We start from the raw sequence: 17,284 nt of genomic DNA on the forward strand, positions 1-17,284 counted from the left end.
ATTGATGCCTGCTCTTTATTATTTTCTTCCTTTTGCTTGTTTGGGGTTTTCCTATCCTTTTACCTTTACCTTTAATCTTTAAGTTCACTGACTCTTTTCTGTCATCGCCTTTGCTGCCACGTCCATCTAGTGAATTTTGTTCATTCCCATCATTGTATTTTTTTAGTTTTACAGTTTCTTTCCTGAGACTTTTATCTTTCTAGTCCTTTCAAGTGTGTTCACCTTCACTTGGAGTATGCTTATAATAGCTGTTTTGTAGTCTTCAGTAATTCCACCATCTTTGTCATCTCACTGTTGGAATCTGTTGTCTTTTCCCCTTACCTGTTGAGATTTACCTGGTGATTGATATGCCACGTAGCTTTGGATTGCATGCCAGACAGATGCTGGGTTTGTTTAAATCATAAAGAGAGTGTTGATTTTTTTTTTTTTTTTTTTTTTTTTTAGCAGTCGATTTGAAGGGTTAATTAAGTTCAGGCCTTAATTTCCAACATGCCTTCTGGGGGCTGTGGTTCCAACGTGAGTTCAATTTTCAAAGCCCTTGGTAGCGCTCTTCAGATGTGTCCTGTGTGTGTGCCACCTAGTGGCCAAGTCCCATACAGGGTTCAGTTCTCAAGCCTGGTGTATGCTCTTCAGGGTCAGACCTATGCATTTGCAGGTCAGAGGTGAGGCCGGGTGCGTTCATACACTACTTTATGGGATAGCTCTGTTGTACTCCCTGTGTCTGATTTCCCTGGCACTTTTGATTCCCTAGGGTACCTTTTTACAGTCCTATGGCCAGAAAGCTGGGGCTTTAGCTCCCCCTCTTCTCCATGCTCTTTCTGTGACTATATCTGTCCTAGAAACCAAGCATCAGGAGGTGAGAGAGAGAGAGAAAAAAAAAAAAAACTGTGATTTATCCCTGACATGTAGGACCATAGCTCTTCTGGTCAGAGAGAAGGATCCCCTTTCTTAGAGTTTTAAGTGCTAGTTTAGTCCCTGGCCTCTGTGGGAATGCCTGGGGGCTGGACAGAAGAGAACAGAAAAAAAAAAAAGAAACCCTAGGATTTCCTCAACCCCTACTCTTTCTGAAATTTAGGAGTTATTTATTCTGACTCCTGACCAGGAAATGAGGATTTCTCTTGAAGCTGCTTCTGGTGTATACTTCTTGGTTTGGGCCTGCCTTTTAGTCCAGACCATCAGGCCACACAATTCTGAAAGACAGAGTTACAGGAAACTAACTACTGGTTTGATGGTACTTCAAATTCTGGTCTCCTTTAGCAATCCACCTGTCACCATTTACTTTTCAGAGTTCTCGGGTGGCTGTTTCATGCCTTCTCTCCAGGGTGTATGTTTGTATTCAGTGAGAGAACTAGGCTGGAGCAGAGCATGCTTACTCCGTTTTGCCTGGAACCAGCATCCTGATCTGAGTTAGACAAAATGACAACATCCCTTTAAACTCTACTCTTATCAGCATGTCTAAGTTTTGGATATAGTGTTGATTAGATAATGTGCTGAGTTGTCTTTTTTTTTTTTAAAGATTTTATTTGCTTATTCATGAGAGACAGAGAGAGAGATAGAGAGGCAAAGGCAGAGGGAGAAGCAGACTCCCCGCAGAGCAGGGAGCCCGATGCAGACTTGATCCCAGGACCCTGGGATCATGACCTGAACCAAAGGCAGACGCTTAACCAACTGAACCACCCACGTGCCCTGACTTGTCTTTCATTCAACATTAATAAAGACAAAAAAGGAAAAATTATTGGCATGTTTGAAATCCAGTAATTTTAATAGAATATTTTCCTAATAAGATTGTTTTTTTAAAAAAGATTTTATTTATTTTTGCGCGAGAGAGAGAGTGTGCATGAGTGGGAGAGGGAGGGGCAGAGGGAGAAGCAGACTCTCCACCGAAAAGGGAGCCCAGTGTGGGACTCGATCCCAGGACCCTGGGATCATGACCTGAGCCAAAGGCAGACACTTAACTGGCTGAGCCACCCAGACGACGTTCCTAATAAGATTCTTTTTTTTTTAAAGATTTTATTTATTTATATGACAGAGAGAGGGACATAGCAAGAGAAGGAACACAAGCAGGGGGAGTAGGAGGAGGAGAAGCAGGCTTCCGGCCGAGCAGGGAGCCCAATGTGGGGCTCAATCCCAGACCCTGGGACCATGACCTGAGCCGAAGGCAGCCGCTTAACAACCGAGCCATCCAGGCACCCCACTAATAAAATTCTTATAATAAATGAACAACCACCATTTTCCCAGTATGATTTTATGGATTGATCTCAATTTGTGTCCAAGCTTCGAAAAATCTTTTATTTTGTATTCTTCATCTTGTGTTTTGATTACTAGTTATAGAGCTACACTAAGAGTTATAAGTTAAAGAGCTGAAGGAATAGTCGAAGTGTTACATATTGAGAGTTACATCAACACATGAAAATAATAAAAATGCTTAGGAGAATGAGGGAGAAAACACAGACCTTTCAAAAATAAATTTGGACCTTTTAGGAAAGATGGTATCTTAAGTTCATGTCTACAAAACCCATCTTTTCCCAGGAACCTACTAAAATGAACAAAAAGAATGAAGAGTGATGGCACTTTGTTAATGCTGAAATGACCCAACTTGTTCAACAAAATTTGAGCATTAATGGGCATTCAAGGAGGATGTGGAGGAGAAGCAGATCAGCTAAGGCAATCTCCATCCTCTATTCATCCGTCTATCAGTTTGTCCATCCATCATCCGTTCCTCTTTCCATCTGTCCGTCCGTCCGTCCATCCATCCATCCATCCATCCATCCATCCATCCATCCTAGGTGTTGGGTAGAAAACAGAGTAGGAGAGCAAGAGTGGAGGCAGTGGTCTGGAGACCAGGTCAGAGATGATGACAATTAGAATAAGGTGGTAGTAACAGAGATTTTTTTTTTAAAGAGATACTTGGGGTATATTTTGAAGGTAGAACCAGTGTGATTTGTTCATAGCTTAGATATGAAGGGAAAAGGAGAGAAGAGCATCAAGGTCATCGTCATGATCAAATAAGGTTTTTTCTAAGAAAGCAGGGCTAGTTCAGCATGAAAAAGTATATTATTGTCATTCATTACATTCAACAGTGCTGAAATTCAATCAACAAAATTTAACATCCATACTCGTGAGATGAACAGAAAGAAATTTCCTTACTATTATAAAGAATATTTATTAGAAAATAACAAGAACACCTCAACTTTTTTGGAAAGAAGGGGATTATGCCTACTGTTTATACTGTTACTTAGAATTGTTCTGGGAGTACAAATATTTGAAGCAAAAAGATAAAATTGTTATTATTTGTAGATGTTAAGATGTCTTGAAATCTACCAGAATCAAATGGAGAAAAATGGCAACTAATGATAAAGTTAAGTAAGGTCAAAATGCAGAAATCAATTTGCTTTCATATATATTAGCAATAACCTGCTAGGAAATGCAGTGGGGAAAAAACATTTCAGCAACAATACTAAAGTAAAATACCTAGGAGTAAACTTAACAAGAATTATAAATGTATAATATTTATATGGAATATATGCCATAAAATTTTATCAAAAACTATAAAAAAAGCATTGTTTATTTTGTGCATATGTTTTTTTTAATTTAAATTTTGTTATTTAACATACAGTGCAGTATTGGTTTCAGGAGTAGAATTCAGTGATTCATCACTTACATCAACACAGAGTGCTCAACATGACAAGTGCCCTCTTTAATACCTATCGCCCATCTAGCCCATCCCCCACCCTCCTCCCTCCATCAACCCTCAGTTTGTTTTCTCTCATTAAGAGTCACTTATGGCTTGTTTCCCTCTCTCCCTTTTTTTCTTTCCCCATTCCCATATGTTCATCTGTTTCTTTCTTGTATTCAGCCATCAAAAGGAATGAAATCCTGCCATTTGCAATAATGTGGATGGAGCTAGAGTGTATTATGCTAAGTGAAGTAAGTCAGTCAGGGAAAGACAAATATATAATCTCACTCATATGTGGAATTTAAGAAAAAGAATTGTTTAAATGAAAATTCATACCACACTCTTGGAATGGGAAGAATCAATATTGGGAAGATATTAATTCTCTTCAGATTTAACTATAAATCTAATATAATGCCAACAGAATCTACTGGGATTATTTTTGGGGATGCTGGCATTAATTCTAATGTTTATCTGAATGTATAGATGTGTACATATAGGTTTTGTCACTATTTGCCCTTCTTAAGGCTAGACCTGATTTTAGTTCTTTTGATAGAAATGATGGGACAGAAATTTCTGGTACCTGGGGCCCTATGAAAGAATCATCCTGCTTCTCTTTCATTCCCTATACAAAAACAATGTTATGTAACATTCAGGAGTATACCATACTGGTTATTTTGTAGAATGAATTATTTTTTCGTATATCTGAGCAGGACTGGACTCAGCTACCTACCCCCACCCCAGAGCTTTCTGTGGGATCTAGATAGGATTTGGCCTGCAGTCAGGTTGTAATGGCTCTTAGCAGAAATGATTGGCAATGATGATATCCAATTTTAATGTTTGAAGTGAATTTAATGAATGGATTTCTCTGTTTTTATTTGTTTGTTTGCCTTATATGTATGTAGTTTAGTAGTAGCTAGCTAATATAATTTTTAGATACAAATGTCTCATAAGAAATTTGTAAGCATAGCATATAACATTTATTGCAATAATGTGAAATTTATGTTTCTGAGAAAATTATGCACAGATCTTGGGGTGACTCACTTCATTACAATTAACAGTCATAATTTGTTTTTTCCATCTTTTTTTGGAAGGGAAGGAGGGAATCATTAAGTGTAAGGTACATGTCATCAAAGTTTCATGTCTATTTAAGGAATTTGACCAGTGGACTTTAGGAACAAATATCAGGAACATTTTCATGAGGCTTACAATGGGAGCAGTGGGTAGTGTCAGGAATGGGTTGCATTCAGATCAAATAAAATTAGCTGTGAGTTGACATTTGGGTGAAGCTGAGAGAGGGTTATGTGGGAGTTCATTATACTAGTCTCTTTACTTTTCTATATGTTTCATGTTCTCTAATAAAACATTTTAAAAATAAAAGAACAGAAATTAGCAAACAGAGCCGTCTTTGTTTTAAGAAAACAAGAGAGTCCCAAAACCAAAGAAATAAGGTTCATAGGAGAGATATCCAAAAATACTCATTTAAATCTGTAATCAAAGCACTATGAGAAGAACCCAAGGCACTCTGCTCTGCCCCCACCTCTTCAGATTTAGAGATTGCTGAAGATCTTAGAAGCAGAGAGTACCGATGGCCACTTCCCTGACTGCCCTACTGTGGGATGACCTGAACCTGGTCCACACCAGTTGCTGCCAGGTGCCTGGACCATGGTGAACCTGTGTTCCCTTGGACTCATGCTGACTCCCATGGAAGGGGCTCCTGTAAAGTCTCAGGGAAACCAAAGAGTTTAGTACTTCATTCTAAACTCCTTAGGGCTTCTTCTTTAAGGAGTCTTCCCTCACCACTGGTGGTCCCAGCATTACACAGCTACACAGTGTGTGTTGCTCGTTGGTTTTCTAAGAAACTCAGTGGTAGTAAAACCCCCAATGAAAGCAATGATGGGAGGAAGGGGAATATGACTGAGGAGGGGTACATGAGAGGTTTTTAAAGTACTGGTAATATTGTATTTCTTAACACAATTTTAAAAAATTATTCTGGAAAGTAGACATAGGGATGTCTGGGTGGCTCAGTCAGTTAAGTGTCTGCCTTCGGCTCAGGTCATGATCCCAGGGTCCTGGGACTGAGCCCTCCATCGGGCTCCCTGCTCCACAGGAAGTCTGCTTCTCCCTCGCCCACTCCCCCTGCTTGTGTGCCTGCTCTCACTATCTCTCTCTCTCTGTCAAATAAATAAAGAAAATCTTAAAAAAAAAGAAAGTAGATATAAATGTTTTAGAGAGTCTTCACCACAAATTGTACATGTTAAATTTTTAAAATAAAAAATAGTGCTATATATGAATGAAGCAATACCGTCCAGATATAGACTTATGTGAGGATATAGTACATGGGAAATGAGACATTTCAAACCTGTGGGGAAGGGGTAGGTTCAATAAGTGACATTGGGACAATTGGCTGGGCTGTCCATTTGGAGGGAAAATGTGAAATTCTAGATTGCATACTAGATACAAAAATTAGTTATAGCTGGATAAACTATTTTTATAAAAATTCATTAGAGTAGTACTGACATGATACTACCTAGAGAAAACCCTAAAGACCACCAAAACATTACTAGAACTGAAAAATGAATTCAGTAAGGTCACAGGATACGATATCAATGTACAGAAATCTGTTGCCTTTCTGTGCATCAATAATGAAGCAGCAGAAAGAGAAATTAAGAAGACAATTCCGTCTATAGTTACACCAAAAATAATAAAATACCTAGGAATAAACTTAACAAAGAAGGTGAAACACCTGTACTCTGAAAACTATGAAACATTGATGAAAGAAATTGAAGGCAACACAAACAAATGGAAAGACATATCATGCTCATGGAGTGGAAGAACAAATGTTAAAATGTCCATATTACCCAAGGCAATCTGCACACTGAATGCAATCCCTATCAAAATACCAGCAGCATTTTTCACAGAGCTAGAACAAACAATCCTAAAATTTGTATGGAACCACAAAAGACGCTGAATAGCCAAAGCAATCTTGAAAAATAAAAACAAAGCTGAAGGCATCACAAATCCAGATTTTAAGTTATATTACAAAGCTGGAGTAATCAGAACAGTATGGTATTGGCACAAAAATAGACACACAGATCAGTGGAACAGAATAGAAATCCCAGAAATAAACCCACAATTACATGGTCAATTGATCTTTGACAAAGGAGGCAAAGATATGCAATGGGAAAAGGACAGTCTCTTCAACAAATGGTGTTGAGAAAACTGGACGGCTACCTGCCAAAGAATGAAATTGGACCACTTTCTTACACCATACAGAAATATAAACTCCAAATCACTTAAGGACCTAAATGTGAGACATGAAACTCTAAAAATCCTAGGAGAGAACACAGGCAGTAGTTTTTCTGACATTGGTCATAACAACATCTTTCTAGATATGTCTTCCAAGGCAAGGAAAACAAAAGCAAAAATGATCTATTGGGACTACATCAAAATAAAAAGTTTTTTCATAGTGAAGGAAACAATCAACAAAACTAAAAGACAAGCTACTGACTGGGAGAAGATATTTGCAAATGACACATCCAATAAAGGGTTAGTATCCAAAATATATAAAGAACTTATACAACTCAATACAAAAAAACACAAATAATCCAATTAAAAATGGGCAGACATGAACAGACATTTCTCCAAAGAAGCCATCCATATGGCCAACAGACACCTGAAAAGATGCTAAATATCACTCACCATTAGGGAAATGCAAATCAAAATCACAATGAGGTGTCACCTCACACCTGTCAGAATGGCTAAAATCAACAAACGATGGGGATGTGGAGAAAGGGGACACTCCTCCACTGTTGGTAGGAATGCAAACTGGTGCAGCCACTCTGGAAGGCAGTATGGAGGTCCTCAAAAAATTAAAAATAGGACTATCCTTTGATCCAGTAAGTGTGCTACTGGGTATTTACCCAAAGAATACAAAAACACTAATTCGAAAGGTTATATGCACCCCTATGTTTATTGCAGAATTACTTGCAATAGCCAAACTATGGAAGCAGCCCAGTTGTCCATCAATAGATGAATGGATGAAGAAGATGTGGTATATATATTACAATGGAATATTACTCAGCCATAAAAGGGAATGAGAGCTTGCCATTTGCAACAACCTGGATATAGCTGGAGAGTATAATGCTAAGCAAAATAAGCCAGTCAGAGAAAGACAAATACCATATGATTTCACTCATATGTGGAAACAAAACAAATGAACAAAGGAAGAAAAAGAGACAAACCAAAAAACAGACTCTTAATTATTAGAGAACAAACAGATGGTTACCAGAGGGGTGGTGGGTGGGGGGATGGGTGAACAGGTGAAGGGGATTAAGAGTACACTTGTCATGATGAGCACTGAGTAATATATGGAATTATTGAATCACTATATTGTAAGCCTGAAACTAATATAACACTGTATGTTAACTACACTGGAATTTTTAAAAATCCAAAGTAGTAGAAGAAAATATATTGAATATCTCTATTATGTTGGAGAAGGTTCTTTCTCTATATAACATTACTGTTAAAACTCATAAAGAAAAAGACAGCTTTGGGTGCCTGGGTGGCTCAGTTGGTTAAGCATCTGCCTTCAGCTCAGGTCATGATCTTGGGGTACTGGGATCGAGCCCCACATGGGACTCCCTGTTTGGTGGGAAGTCTGTTTCTCCCTCTCTCTGTCGTTTCCCTCCACTCTGCTCATGCTCTCTCTTGCTGTCGTTCTCTCTCTCTCTCTAATAAATAAATAAAAATGAAAAAAAAAAAGACAGCCTTGACTTGTCCAAAATTAAAAATTTATGATAGAAAAGATAGTACCAAAACAGGCAAAGGACAAGTAAATAAATGTGCTTGGAAGAAGTATTTTCAATTTCCCACATTAGAAAAGGAGTTAATTTTCTTAATATGTCTTTATATATTTGTTTACTGTATATATATGTGTGTGTGTGTATACTATATATAGACACTTTCTTACTATATGTTTAAAAATTAATTACCCCCACATTCCCAATAGACAATGGACAAGAGACACAGTAGGCAACTGAAGAAAAATCAGAAATATAAGCAATCATTAAACATGTAAAACGACATTCAGCTTAACTAATTACAGCAGTACAAGTTTTTTTTAAATTTCATTTTCTATCTTTATAACTCACAAAACAATTCATCCCATGATTCATCTTTAGTGTTTATGAGAAAATGAGAATTTAAAAATCTATTTTTTTAAGATTTATTTATTTTAGAGACAGAGAGAGTGCGGGGGTGGGGGCAGCAGAAGGACAGGGAGAGAGAATCTCAAGCAGGCTTCCCGCTGAGCACAGTGCCTGACCTGGGGCTCCATTCCCAACACCCCGAGATCATCAACTGAGCCGAAACCAAGAGTCAGTTCCTCAACTGACTGCACCACTCAGGTACCCCGAGAAAATGAGAATTTAGAAACAAATCCATTTTCTTTATTTCTTCAGTGTCTGACAGTTGTTCCACATAGTACTGGCAAAGTAAGCCATAGTTCAAAATAAAGTTAATTTTTAAAAAATTATGATTTGCAAGATTGCCCATCAGTATTAGTAAACTGATCGCAGCCAATAGTTTAGAATCAAAGATAATCAGTACACTTACAGTAGAAATAGTGTTCTAATATTTCCTTGCTTTTTGCTACATATTTCATTTTCCCTTGGTTTGTATTATTATTTCTAATACATAGCACATTATATGCTTAAAGATGATTTATAAGGAATCTTGTTTTTCCTAGTTCAGGAAAATAACTTTTAAATAGAAGGCAAGAAGATAAAGTTATTACTGAATCTTAAGAGAATACATAAATATATAATTTTCATTTTTTAGTAAGGATGGAGATGATAAGAGGAACCCTGTGATCATTCATCGAGCCATTTTGGGGTCAGTGGAAAGAATGATAGCCATCCTCTCAGAAAACTATGGGGGGAAATGGTAAGTGATAATGGAAAAGAAAAGCTGTATGTCTATCATTTTGAACATTTTGAACAAGATAGGATTACTGCGAAAAAATTGGTAGCTCTTGCCTTATAATTAGCAAGTATCCAAATAGCAAGTAATCAATTCTTGTTGAATCTGCCAGGTCAGGAAACCAAAACAAAGAAGACAAAAGCAGCACAACCTAAAACTATCATTTACCTTTTGGGGAATGCGGTAGAATTGAAGAGTTATCTTTTTACCTATTTCAAGTCCTTTAAAGATCTAGTTGCATCTGGTGACCCTGTGAGTACGGTTCAACCCCTTGCTGAACAGCCATCCCTCCTTCAACCCTTGTTTTCACCTCCTGGGGGTGCCCAGTCGTCATGGGGAGAAAAACACATGAACCTGGTTCACAAATGGCTCTGAACAATACTTTGGCAAACCTAATGCGGACAGCTACAGTACCACTTAGGGGAGAAGTGTGGAAGGGAAATGCCCCCGAGTGCAGGAATTTGAGTACATCTCATAGTCCTCTTCCCTTAGAAGGAAAAATGACCAGACAGACGGAGTTACAGCCATGCCTGGGCTCTGGTGACTGCTTTGGCCACAAGGTCAGAGACCTGGAAGTAATTAGATTGGAAAATAGATGACAAGTAGATATGAGGGGGAGGAACATGGATCATCACTCAGAATGGGCCATGAAGGTGACGTCACCCACCCCAAACCCTCACTTTTGGGTGTTTTTAAAGATTCAAATACAGGAGGACCCATTCTGTGGTTACCATCAGCTTCATTCTTCCCCCAGTGGCTGCTCCGTGGTTCACGAACAAAGTGGCCACTCGGGGTTACGGGCTCAACAACATGGGCCTCCCCAAGTTCCTTCTGGCTATGCCTCTTCTGAGGCCTCAGTCTGCCATCAGTAGGGTTCAGTCGTGGTCCCTCCTATGGAACCATAATCCTGGGGAACAGTCAGCTTTCTGGGTCTTTCTCATCATGCAAGGGCCAGTGACTTGTCCTCACTGGAGAAGATATCAGTTCTGGAATTTGCTTAGCTCTTCCTTCCTCCCATGCATCTGTCAACAGCACCGTGTAAATACTTACTGAGCTTCAATGGTCGGAAACACGATAATGCTTCTGACCATGGAAGTAATTTTTTTTTTTTTTTTTTTAGCAAAAGAAGGAAGGTGCTGAGCTGACATTGTGGGATTTGCTAGTATTACTGTGCCCCCAGAAGCAACCGGCCTTACTGGCAGTCAAGACATCAGGTGGCAGATGATCCATCTTGTGATGGCACATCCAATGGAGGTGGAAATGCTGCAGCCCAGCAATCACATGTGACATCTTTGTCTCCCATCTCATTTTGAAGAAATTGACTGAGATCTGCTCATGCAGTTTGTTCTGATTTAGTTCTGTGCTGCTGTCGCTGGGTACAGTCCCTGCAGCTCCCATTGTTGACCCTGGGGTGCTCCCATTGTTGACCCAAAGGTCTCCCCCAGAGCTCCATGTCTCCGCACCACCCCTGCCAGAATTGATTCTATGTAGTACCTCCCCCAGGTGCTACTCTGTCCCAAATCCGTGCACCATGCTTGTACATGCCAGATCATGTGCCTGCACTCGAACATGTCTAGGGCAGCTGGGGAAAGCAAATTTCTCAGCAGGCACTACAAGGTGGGAAATTCCCCCAGCAGAGGGTCTTTAAGACGTCCTGGGTAGCTAGAGTCTGTGTACATCCCTGAAGTTTTATTTGTGATCTTAGAGAAATGTACTTAGGTATCATGGGGTGTCCAAGTTGTTAAAACTTACACAGATAAGCCAAAAGAACATGCACGCTACCTAAGTATGAGTTAACACATTGACATCTCTTTCTGGTTGATTCTGTTTTAAATAGTTTAATGTAGGTAAGAGATGGTGGTGTCTCGCCCGAGAGTGGTGGCAGTGAATGTGCTAGAAAAACTAAAAAGAACTAGTGGAATCAGGAGATGGAGTGGGAGACAGGAGATGGTGCTGTGCACTCAATGGGCTGTCCCTCACCGTGCAGACTTAGGGCACAGGCTGTGCAATCCATTGACCCAGAGTTCAGACACCTGCCAGAGTTTTGGTGGACACCTCCCCAAGAGCTCAAAATAGAAATTGTTAAAATGTGGCTCCCCTGGGGATGGGGTGAGGACAGAGCTCAAAAGGAAATGCTTACTTTTCACTTTATCCACTGTATTCCTATGTTTTATTATACATTTTATTACTTCTATCATATGCGTTATTTTGCTTTTGTAATTTAAGAATAAATATCTAAATGTTCATAAGGTGCCGCCAGGTAGTAGTTCCCACGGCATTTCATTTCACCTTTCAGACAAAGTACTGATGAAGAAATATTTCCCACATTAAACATTGCTTATACCCAACTTCCCATCTTTTTTTTTTAATTTCATTTTGAGATAATTGTACATTCACATGTAGTGGTAAGAAATCATCGAGAAAGGTCCAGCATACCCTTCACTCACTTTTCCTCAATGGCAGCATCTTACAAAACTCTATACAATATCATGACCAGAAAATTTTTGATACAATCCGCCAACCTTATTTAGGTGTCACCAGTTCACATGCACTCGTGTGTATGTGTGTGTTGAGTTCTATAAAATTTGATCACCTGTGTACCCACCATCAGTTAAGATAGAGGACAGTTCTGTTACTTATGAGGACTCCTTGTGCTACCATTTTATTGTCACACACCTCCTACCCCACCCCCATCATCCTCCTCTGACAGCCACTCATCTGTTCTCCATCTCCATAATTTTGTCATTTCAAGAATGTTACATAAATGGAATCACACGGTGTGTAATTGTGCGGGATTGGCTTTAATCACTCGGAATTCCACTGAGATCCGTCCAACTCGTTTCAAGTCTCAGTGGTCGGTCCCCTTTTATTGCTGATAGTGTTCCATGGTGTGGATGCACGAGTTTGATCATTCATCCATTGAAAGACATTTGGAGTGTTTCCAGTTTGGGGCTATTATAAATAAAGCTGCTATGAACATTAGTGGGAAGGTTTCTGTGTGAACATGTTTTCGTTTCTCTGGGGTAAATACCCAGGAATGCAATTGCCCAGTGGTGTGACCCAGCAGCTGACCTGTTCTTCCCTCCCTTTCCTCCCATAATTCCCAGCTTCCTCTTTTGTCTGCCCTGTTGCTTTTTAGCTCTCAATATGGTTTGGTTTACTTCCACACCACTCTGCTGAATCTGCTTTCTTGTGAAGTCTTACTTTAAAAAAATCTTCGGCTATATTTTAAATCACATAATACATGATCATCATCAGATTCTGAAAATACATATTTTATATATTTTTCAGGCCTTTCTGGCTCTCTCCTCGTCAGGTAATGGTCATCCCTGTGGGGCCAACTTGTGAAAAATACGCACTTCAGGTAAAATCAGAGATAGAAAAGTACCTAATAATCTCGGCATGTCATCTGTGAAGGTTATTGACTTGGAATGTTATTTGTGCCTTAAAATATTGCATAACTAATATGTTACTTTAGCAACCCATATTTTCAGTAATTGAGAGTAACATCTGAGTCACGTCTGTGTAGCTGGATCAGAACTATTTTATTTCTTAATGTTTTTGAGAAATGGGGATTTTAAAACATCTCATACTTAACAAGTTACTCTTTTCCACATGGCTCTATTTGGAAGAATACTTGTCTATTGCTGTATAACAGATAACTCCAAAACTCAGCAACCTGAGACCACAAGCATTTATTATGTCACAGTGTCTGCGAGTCAGAATCTGGGAGCAGCAAGGCTGGGTGCTGCTGGCTCAGGGCCCCTCAAAAGCCTCTGATTGCGCCGCCGGCTACGGCTGCCTTCTGTGGGCTCACTCACTTCGTTGTTGGAGGCCTCAGTTCTGTACCCCGTGCACTTTTTCAGAGGTTCCCTGAATATCCCTCCCAACGTGGCAGCTGGTTTCCCCAGAGGGAGTGATGTTAAAGACATGGAAGCTGTAGTCTTCTAGCTTCATCTCAGAAGTGACTTGCCATCACTTCTGCCCTCCTCTGTGGTCGCCTAGAGCCACCTGGTACGATGTGGAGGAGACGACACAAGGTGTGAATACCCTGTGGGTCATCTCAGAGGCTGGCTACCATAAATATCGTCATAATGAAAGTGTTTTGTTTTCTTGTAGGTGTCCAGTACATTTTTTGAAGAAGGGTTCATGGCCGACGTTGACTTAGATCATAGCTGTACACTAAATAAGAAAATACGAAATGCGCAGCTGGCTCAGTATAATTTTATTTTGGGTAACTTAAGTTTACATTTTCTCAAATGCTTGTTTTTTTTTTTTCACTTTAATTCCAAAAACTGGTCTATCTGAATATCTGAAATATAGTACAAACTACATGAGTATGGTATAACTATGTGAGTGGTGAATGGTGTAACTACATGAATATGGTATAGCTGTGTGATTATGACAGTTTATTACCTGTACACAAAGAACAGTCCATGGTGTTCCTGGTTAGTTGTTCTTAAATACTCTTTGTTATTTGCTAGAAGAAGAGTTATAAAACCTCACGTGAATCCTGTGGGTTAGTATCACTAGCAGTATTCAATATCTCAAACCAACAAGGAAAAAAATGTGAAAATGATTTCATCGGTAGAATTATGCTCTTTATGTTTCAGTCATGTGACAGGCCTCAAATATTCTCCCTTGCTTTTCTGATTTATTATTAATCTTCGGGATTAAATTAATCAGTGGGAAAGATGCCAACTTTAAGGTGATCAAAAGAAAAGAATTTAAGTGAAAAAGTGTCCTTAAGACATATGAGTACTTGGATGCAGTATCTAAAATTTTGACTTTAAAATGATTCAGAAATCAAGAGAAGCTGATCCTGGATGCCTCCAGGCATGATATTGTTATCTCCAGTAAGTTGAATGATTCTGTAGGAGGTAAAATAAATATGCATAGGGTTGTCCTATCCGCATTTTGTCATTGAAAGTATTTGACTGTGTAGTAGATACTGTGATGTTTCAATCAGGCTCCTTCTGGTGACAGAACTCTCACATTGACTTAGATAAAGATGGAATTTATTGGAAGGGTAATGGAGTATCTCCTGACACAGAAGGTAGAATTAAATTAGAAGAGTATTAGAAGAGTAACTGGAGCAAGCTGCTCAACCCTTATCAGGACTGTTTCTCCTCATTTCTAGCTCCTACTTTGCTCTGGTTCTTTGTGCTTCTCTTGAATATCTACTTTATTCCCCTTACCTGGTGACCAATTTCTTCCTTCCACATGGCAAGAAACAAGCCTGCAGATTGCTGCATCATCCCACATAAGGGGCACTAGAGAGAAACTTTCTACCTACATTCCAGAAAATTTTGATTGGTTGGGCATGGGTCTGGTGCCTACCCATATTGCCATATGGAGTCAGGGGTCTGTCATACCCATATGCCATATGCCATATGGAGTCAGGGAGATCTTTCTCCCTGCTCCAGTTTGTGCCCCAAGACTACAATATGTGTTTGTGCAAGTGGACAGTAAGGAAGAGGGGATTAGAAGTCATTCCTTCTCTCAAGAAACTTACTATCAGAGGATGACTTCATGGCCATTAGACTGATAATAAGTGATTAATACTGAAGAAGAACTCAATAACACATGTGTCATATGACTATTGACTTAATATTTAGTAAATCGTTTATTTAAGATATGTTTATTACCCTTTCTTTTCCACAGTGGTTGGAGAAAAGGAAAAGACAAATAATGCTGTAAATGTTCGAACAAGAGACAACAGAATTCATGGAGAGATTTCTGTAACTTCTGCCATTGATAAGTTGAAGAATCTCAAGAAATCGCGTACACTGAATGCTGAGGAAGACTTTTGAAGTTCTTCCTTGTACTTGCTTCTATGTAGCCTTGTTTTGACCCCTAAAAATGCATTTTTCTTTATCGCTAGTACTTCTAAGAACTTTTGACTCACTGATGGGCACAGTGAGAAAGGAGACAATGAGTAGCTGATATAAAAAGTTTAGTTCATTAATGTGTCTGAAGAGAACACGAGGACAAGCTTGGGAGATTTTTAATTTCCCAAATGCCTTGAAAGACTTAAGGGGGAAATGTTATTTATTGAAAGAGGGAAGTACTACGATTTGAAGATTTGGAGAGGTTATTGCTGAGATTGTGGTTTTCAAAAGATAGACCTCAAATTAAAACCTGCAAAGCTTTTCTCAATATAAGGGGAAAATCTTATTTTCTAGGACAATACATCTCAGGTATTTTTATGATTGTTTTACTAAAGTTCACACTGAAATGTTATCTCCAAAATTGGAATCGTCGCTTAATTTGTTTTAACTAACCAACAGCCACAAAAGAAGCGACTAGTACTAAATACTGGATTATTGACAAAGGACTCGGGACCTCAGATTCAGTATTGTGGAATCTACTGTTGTTTGCAGTGTAGGTTAGGAGTTGCTGTTTTAATGCTTCTAATTGACAACTGTTCATCTGTAGAAAAAAATAAATTCCTAAATAAAAGACAACACACAGTGTTTCCAGTATTTCAGCTATGGGCTTATACCATAGTAAGCTGCTCCCCTAGAGTTAAATTACTTTTTTCATGAGATGACATTCTACTGATTTACAGACTCTGTTAACCTTAAAAATAAAACTGTCCGTTATTTTACCAGCAAAAATGGATTCATTTGGGAATAGCAGATAATTTTAATTTGACATGTGTAAGCTATCACAAAACCACAGACAAGTCTGGAGAACAAAGGAGAGGGGGCTGCTTTTTTATAAAGGGGGCAGGAGGGAGTTTGGAAGGGCTGTTATAAACAAAAAGTCCACTGGCGTAAACTGGGAGTTGAAGTGTAGCGGCTTTTCATTGGCTGGATTGTGACAGTTTCTTGTTGGCTGGACCGTCCCCAGGCAAAGAGAAAATCTTCTTTTTGCCGGGGTAATAAAGTATAGGTTCTTCCTGTTGGGAATGCAAGGTGCCTCTCTTGGAGTACAATTCTGTAGTCCTAATTTAGGAGTGGTAGGGCATGAGAGCTCCCCCTTCTGGCCTCCTGGCTCCATCTTAAATGAGGTTTCCTTTATTCAGTTTCACAATTCAAATGGTTTCTGATTTTAACTGAGAGGAATGCCTTACTGCTCAGAACCGAGTTGGTTTATAGCTTTACGCCAGTAGAGAATTTAGCTACCAATCAAGAAGTATTTATTGGGTGTTATCTGGCTAGATACTGTGGAATTCAAAATAAATTTAAGACATGCTCTCTTTTCTCAACACCTTTATTATTTAGCATCCTGAACAGTTAGTAAACAAAACTGTATTATAGATCAGACCTATATAGTACTAAGAGGTGCAAATTGTGTGATGTAATTTTTAAGGAAATATTTATTGGGGCCTTATTGTGTGCCAGGCACCAGTCGGTATATTCTTTTCATTCATCAAAACTGCTAGTGAAGGAGTGGGGAGTCAGAAGGCCCCCAAAAGAATCTTGTGGCAGGTGGGTGGGAAGGAGGAATGCAAGTCAACAACACAGGAGAAAGTATGCTGTGACAAAAATAGGTGCAGTCTGCCATCTGAGCACACAGGGAGCCGGAGGCCCCGGGGTGCAGCTCCCTTCCCCAAGGCTGGCCTTCTCCAGGGAGGGACCCATGCTTTGGACCCCCCTTTCACATCCCCGGGTTCTTGTCCCA

The 17,284-nt window shown here is 39.3% G+C and overlaps 1 protein-coding gene across 7 annotated transcripts in view; it reads left to right on the forward strand.

Moving 5' to 3' along the window:
- Positions 1–16,279, forward strand: part of TARS3 (threonyl-tRNA synthetase 3) — a 76,642-nt gene extending 60,363 nt beyond the window's left edge. For 2 of the 7 annotated variants that reach the window (XM_027571315.2, XM_027571319.2), the window contains 4 exons: positions 9,515–9,619; positions 12,947–13,019; positions 13,775–13,889; positions 15,320–16,279. In XM_027571315.2, the coding sequence (XP_027427116.1) occupies positions 9,515–9,619; positions 12,947–13,019; positions 13,775–13,889; positions 15,320–15,468 (442 nt within the window). In that variant the 3' untranslated portion in view covers positions 15,469–16,279. The other 5 variants (XR_003515810.2, XR_003515809.2, XM_027571318.2 and 2 more) reach the window with 5 other exon arrangements.
- Positions 16,280–17,284: the final 1,005 nt, after the last annotated feature.

This window comes from Zalophus californianus, chromosome 6 (genome assembly GCF_009762305.2).
Source record: "Zalophus californianus isolate mZalCal1 chromosome 6, mZalCal1.pri.v2, whole genome shotgun sequence".
In the NCBI taxonomy this organism is placed as follows: Eukaryota; Metazoa; Chordata; class Mammalia; order Carnivora; family Otariidae; genus Zalophus; species Zalophus californianus.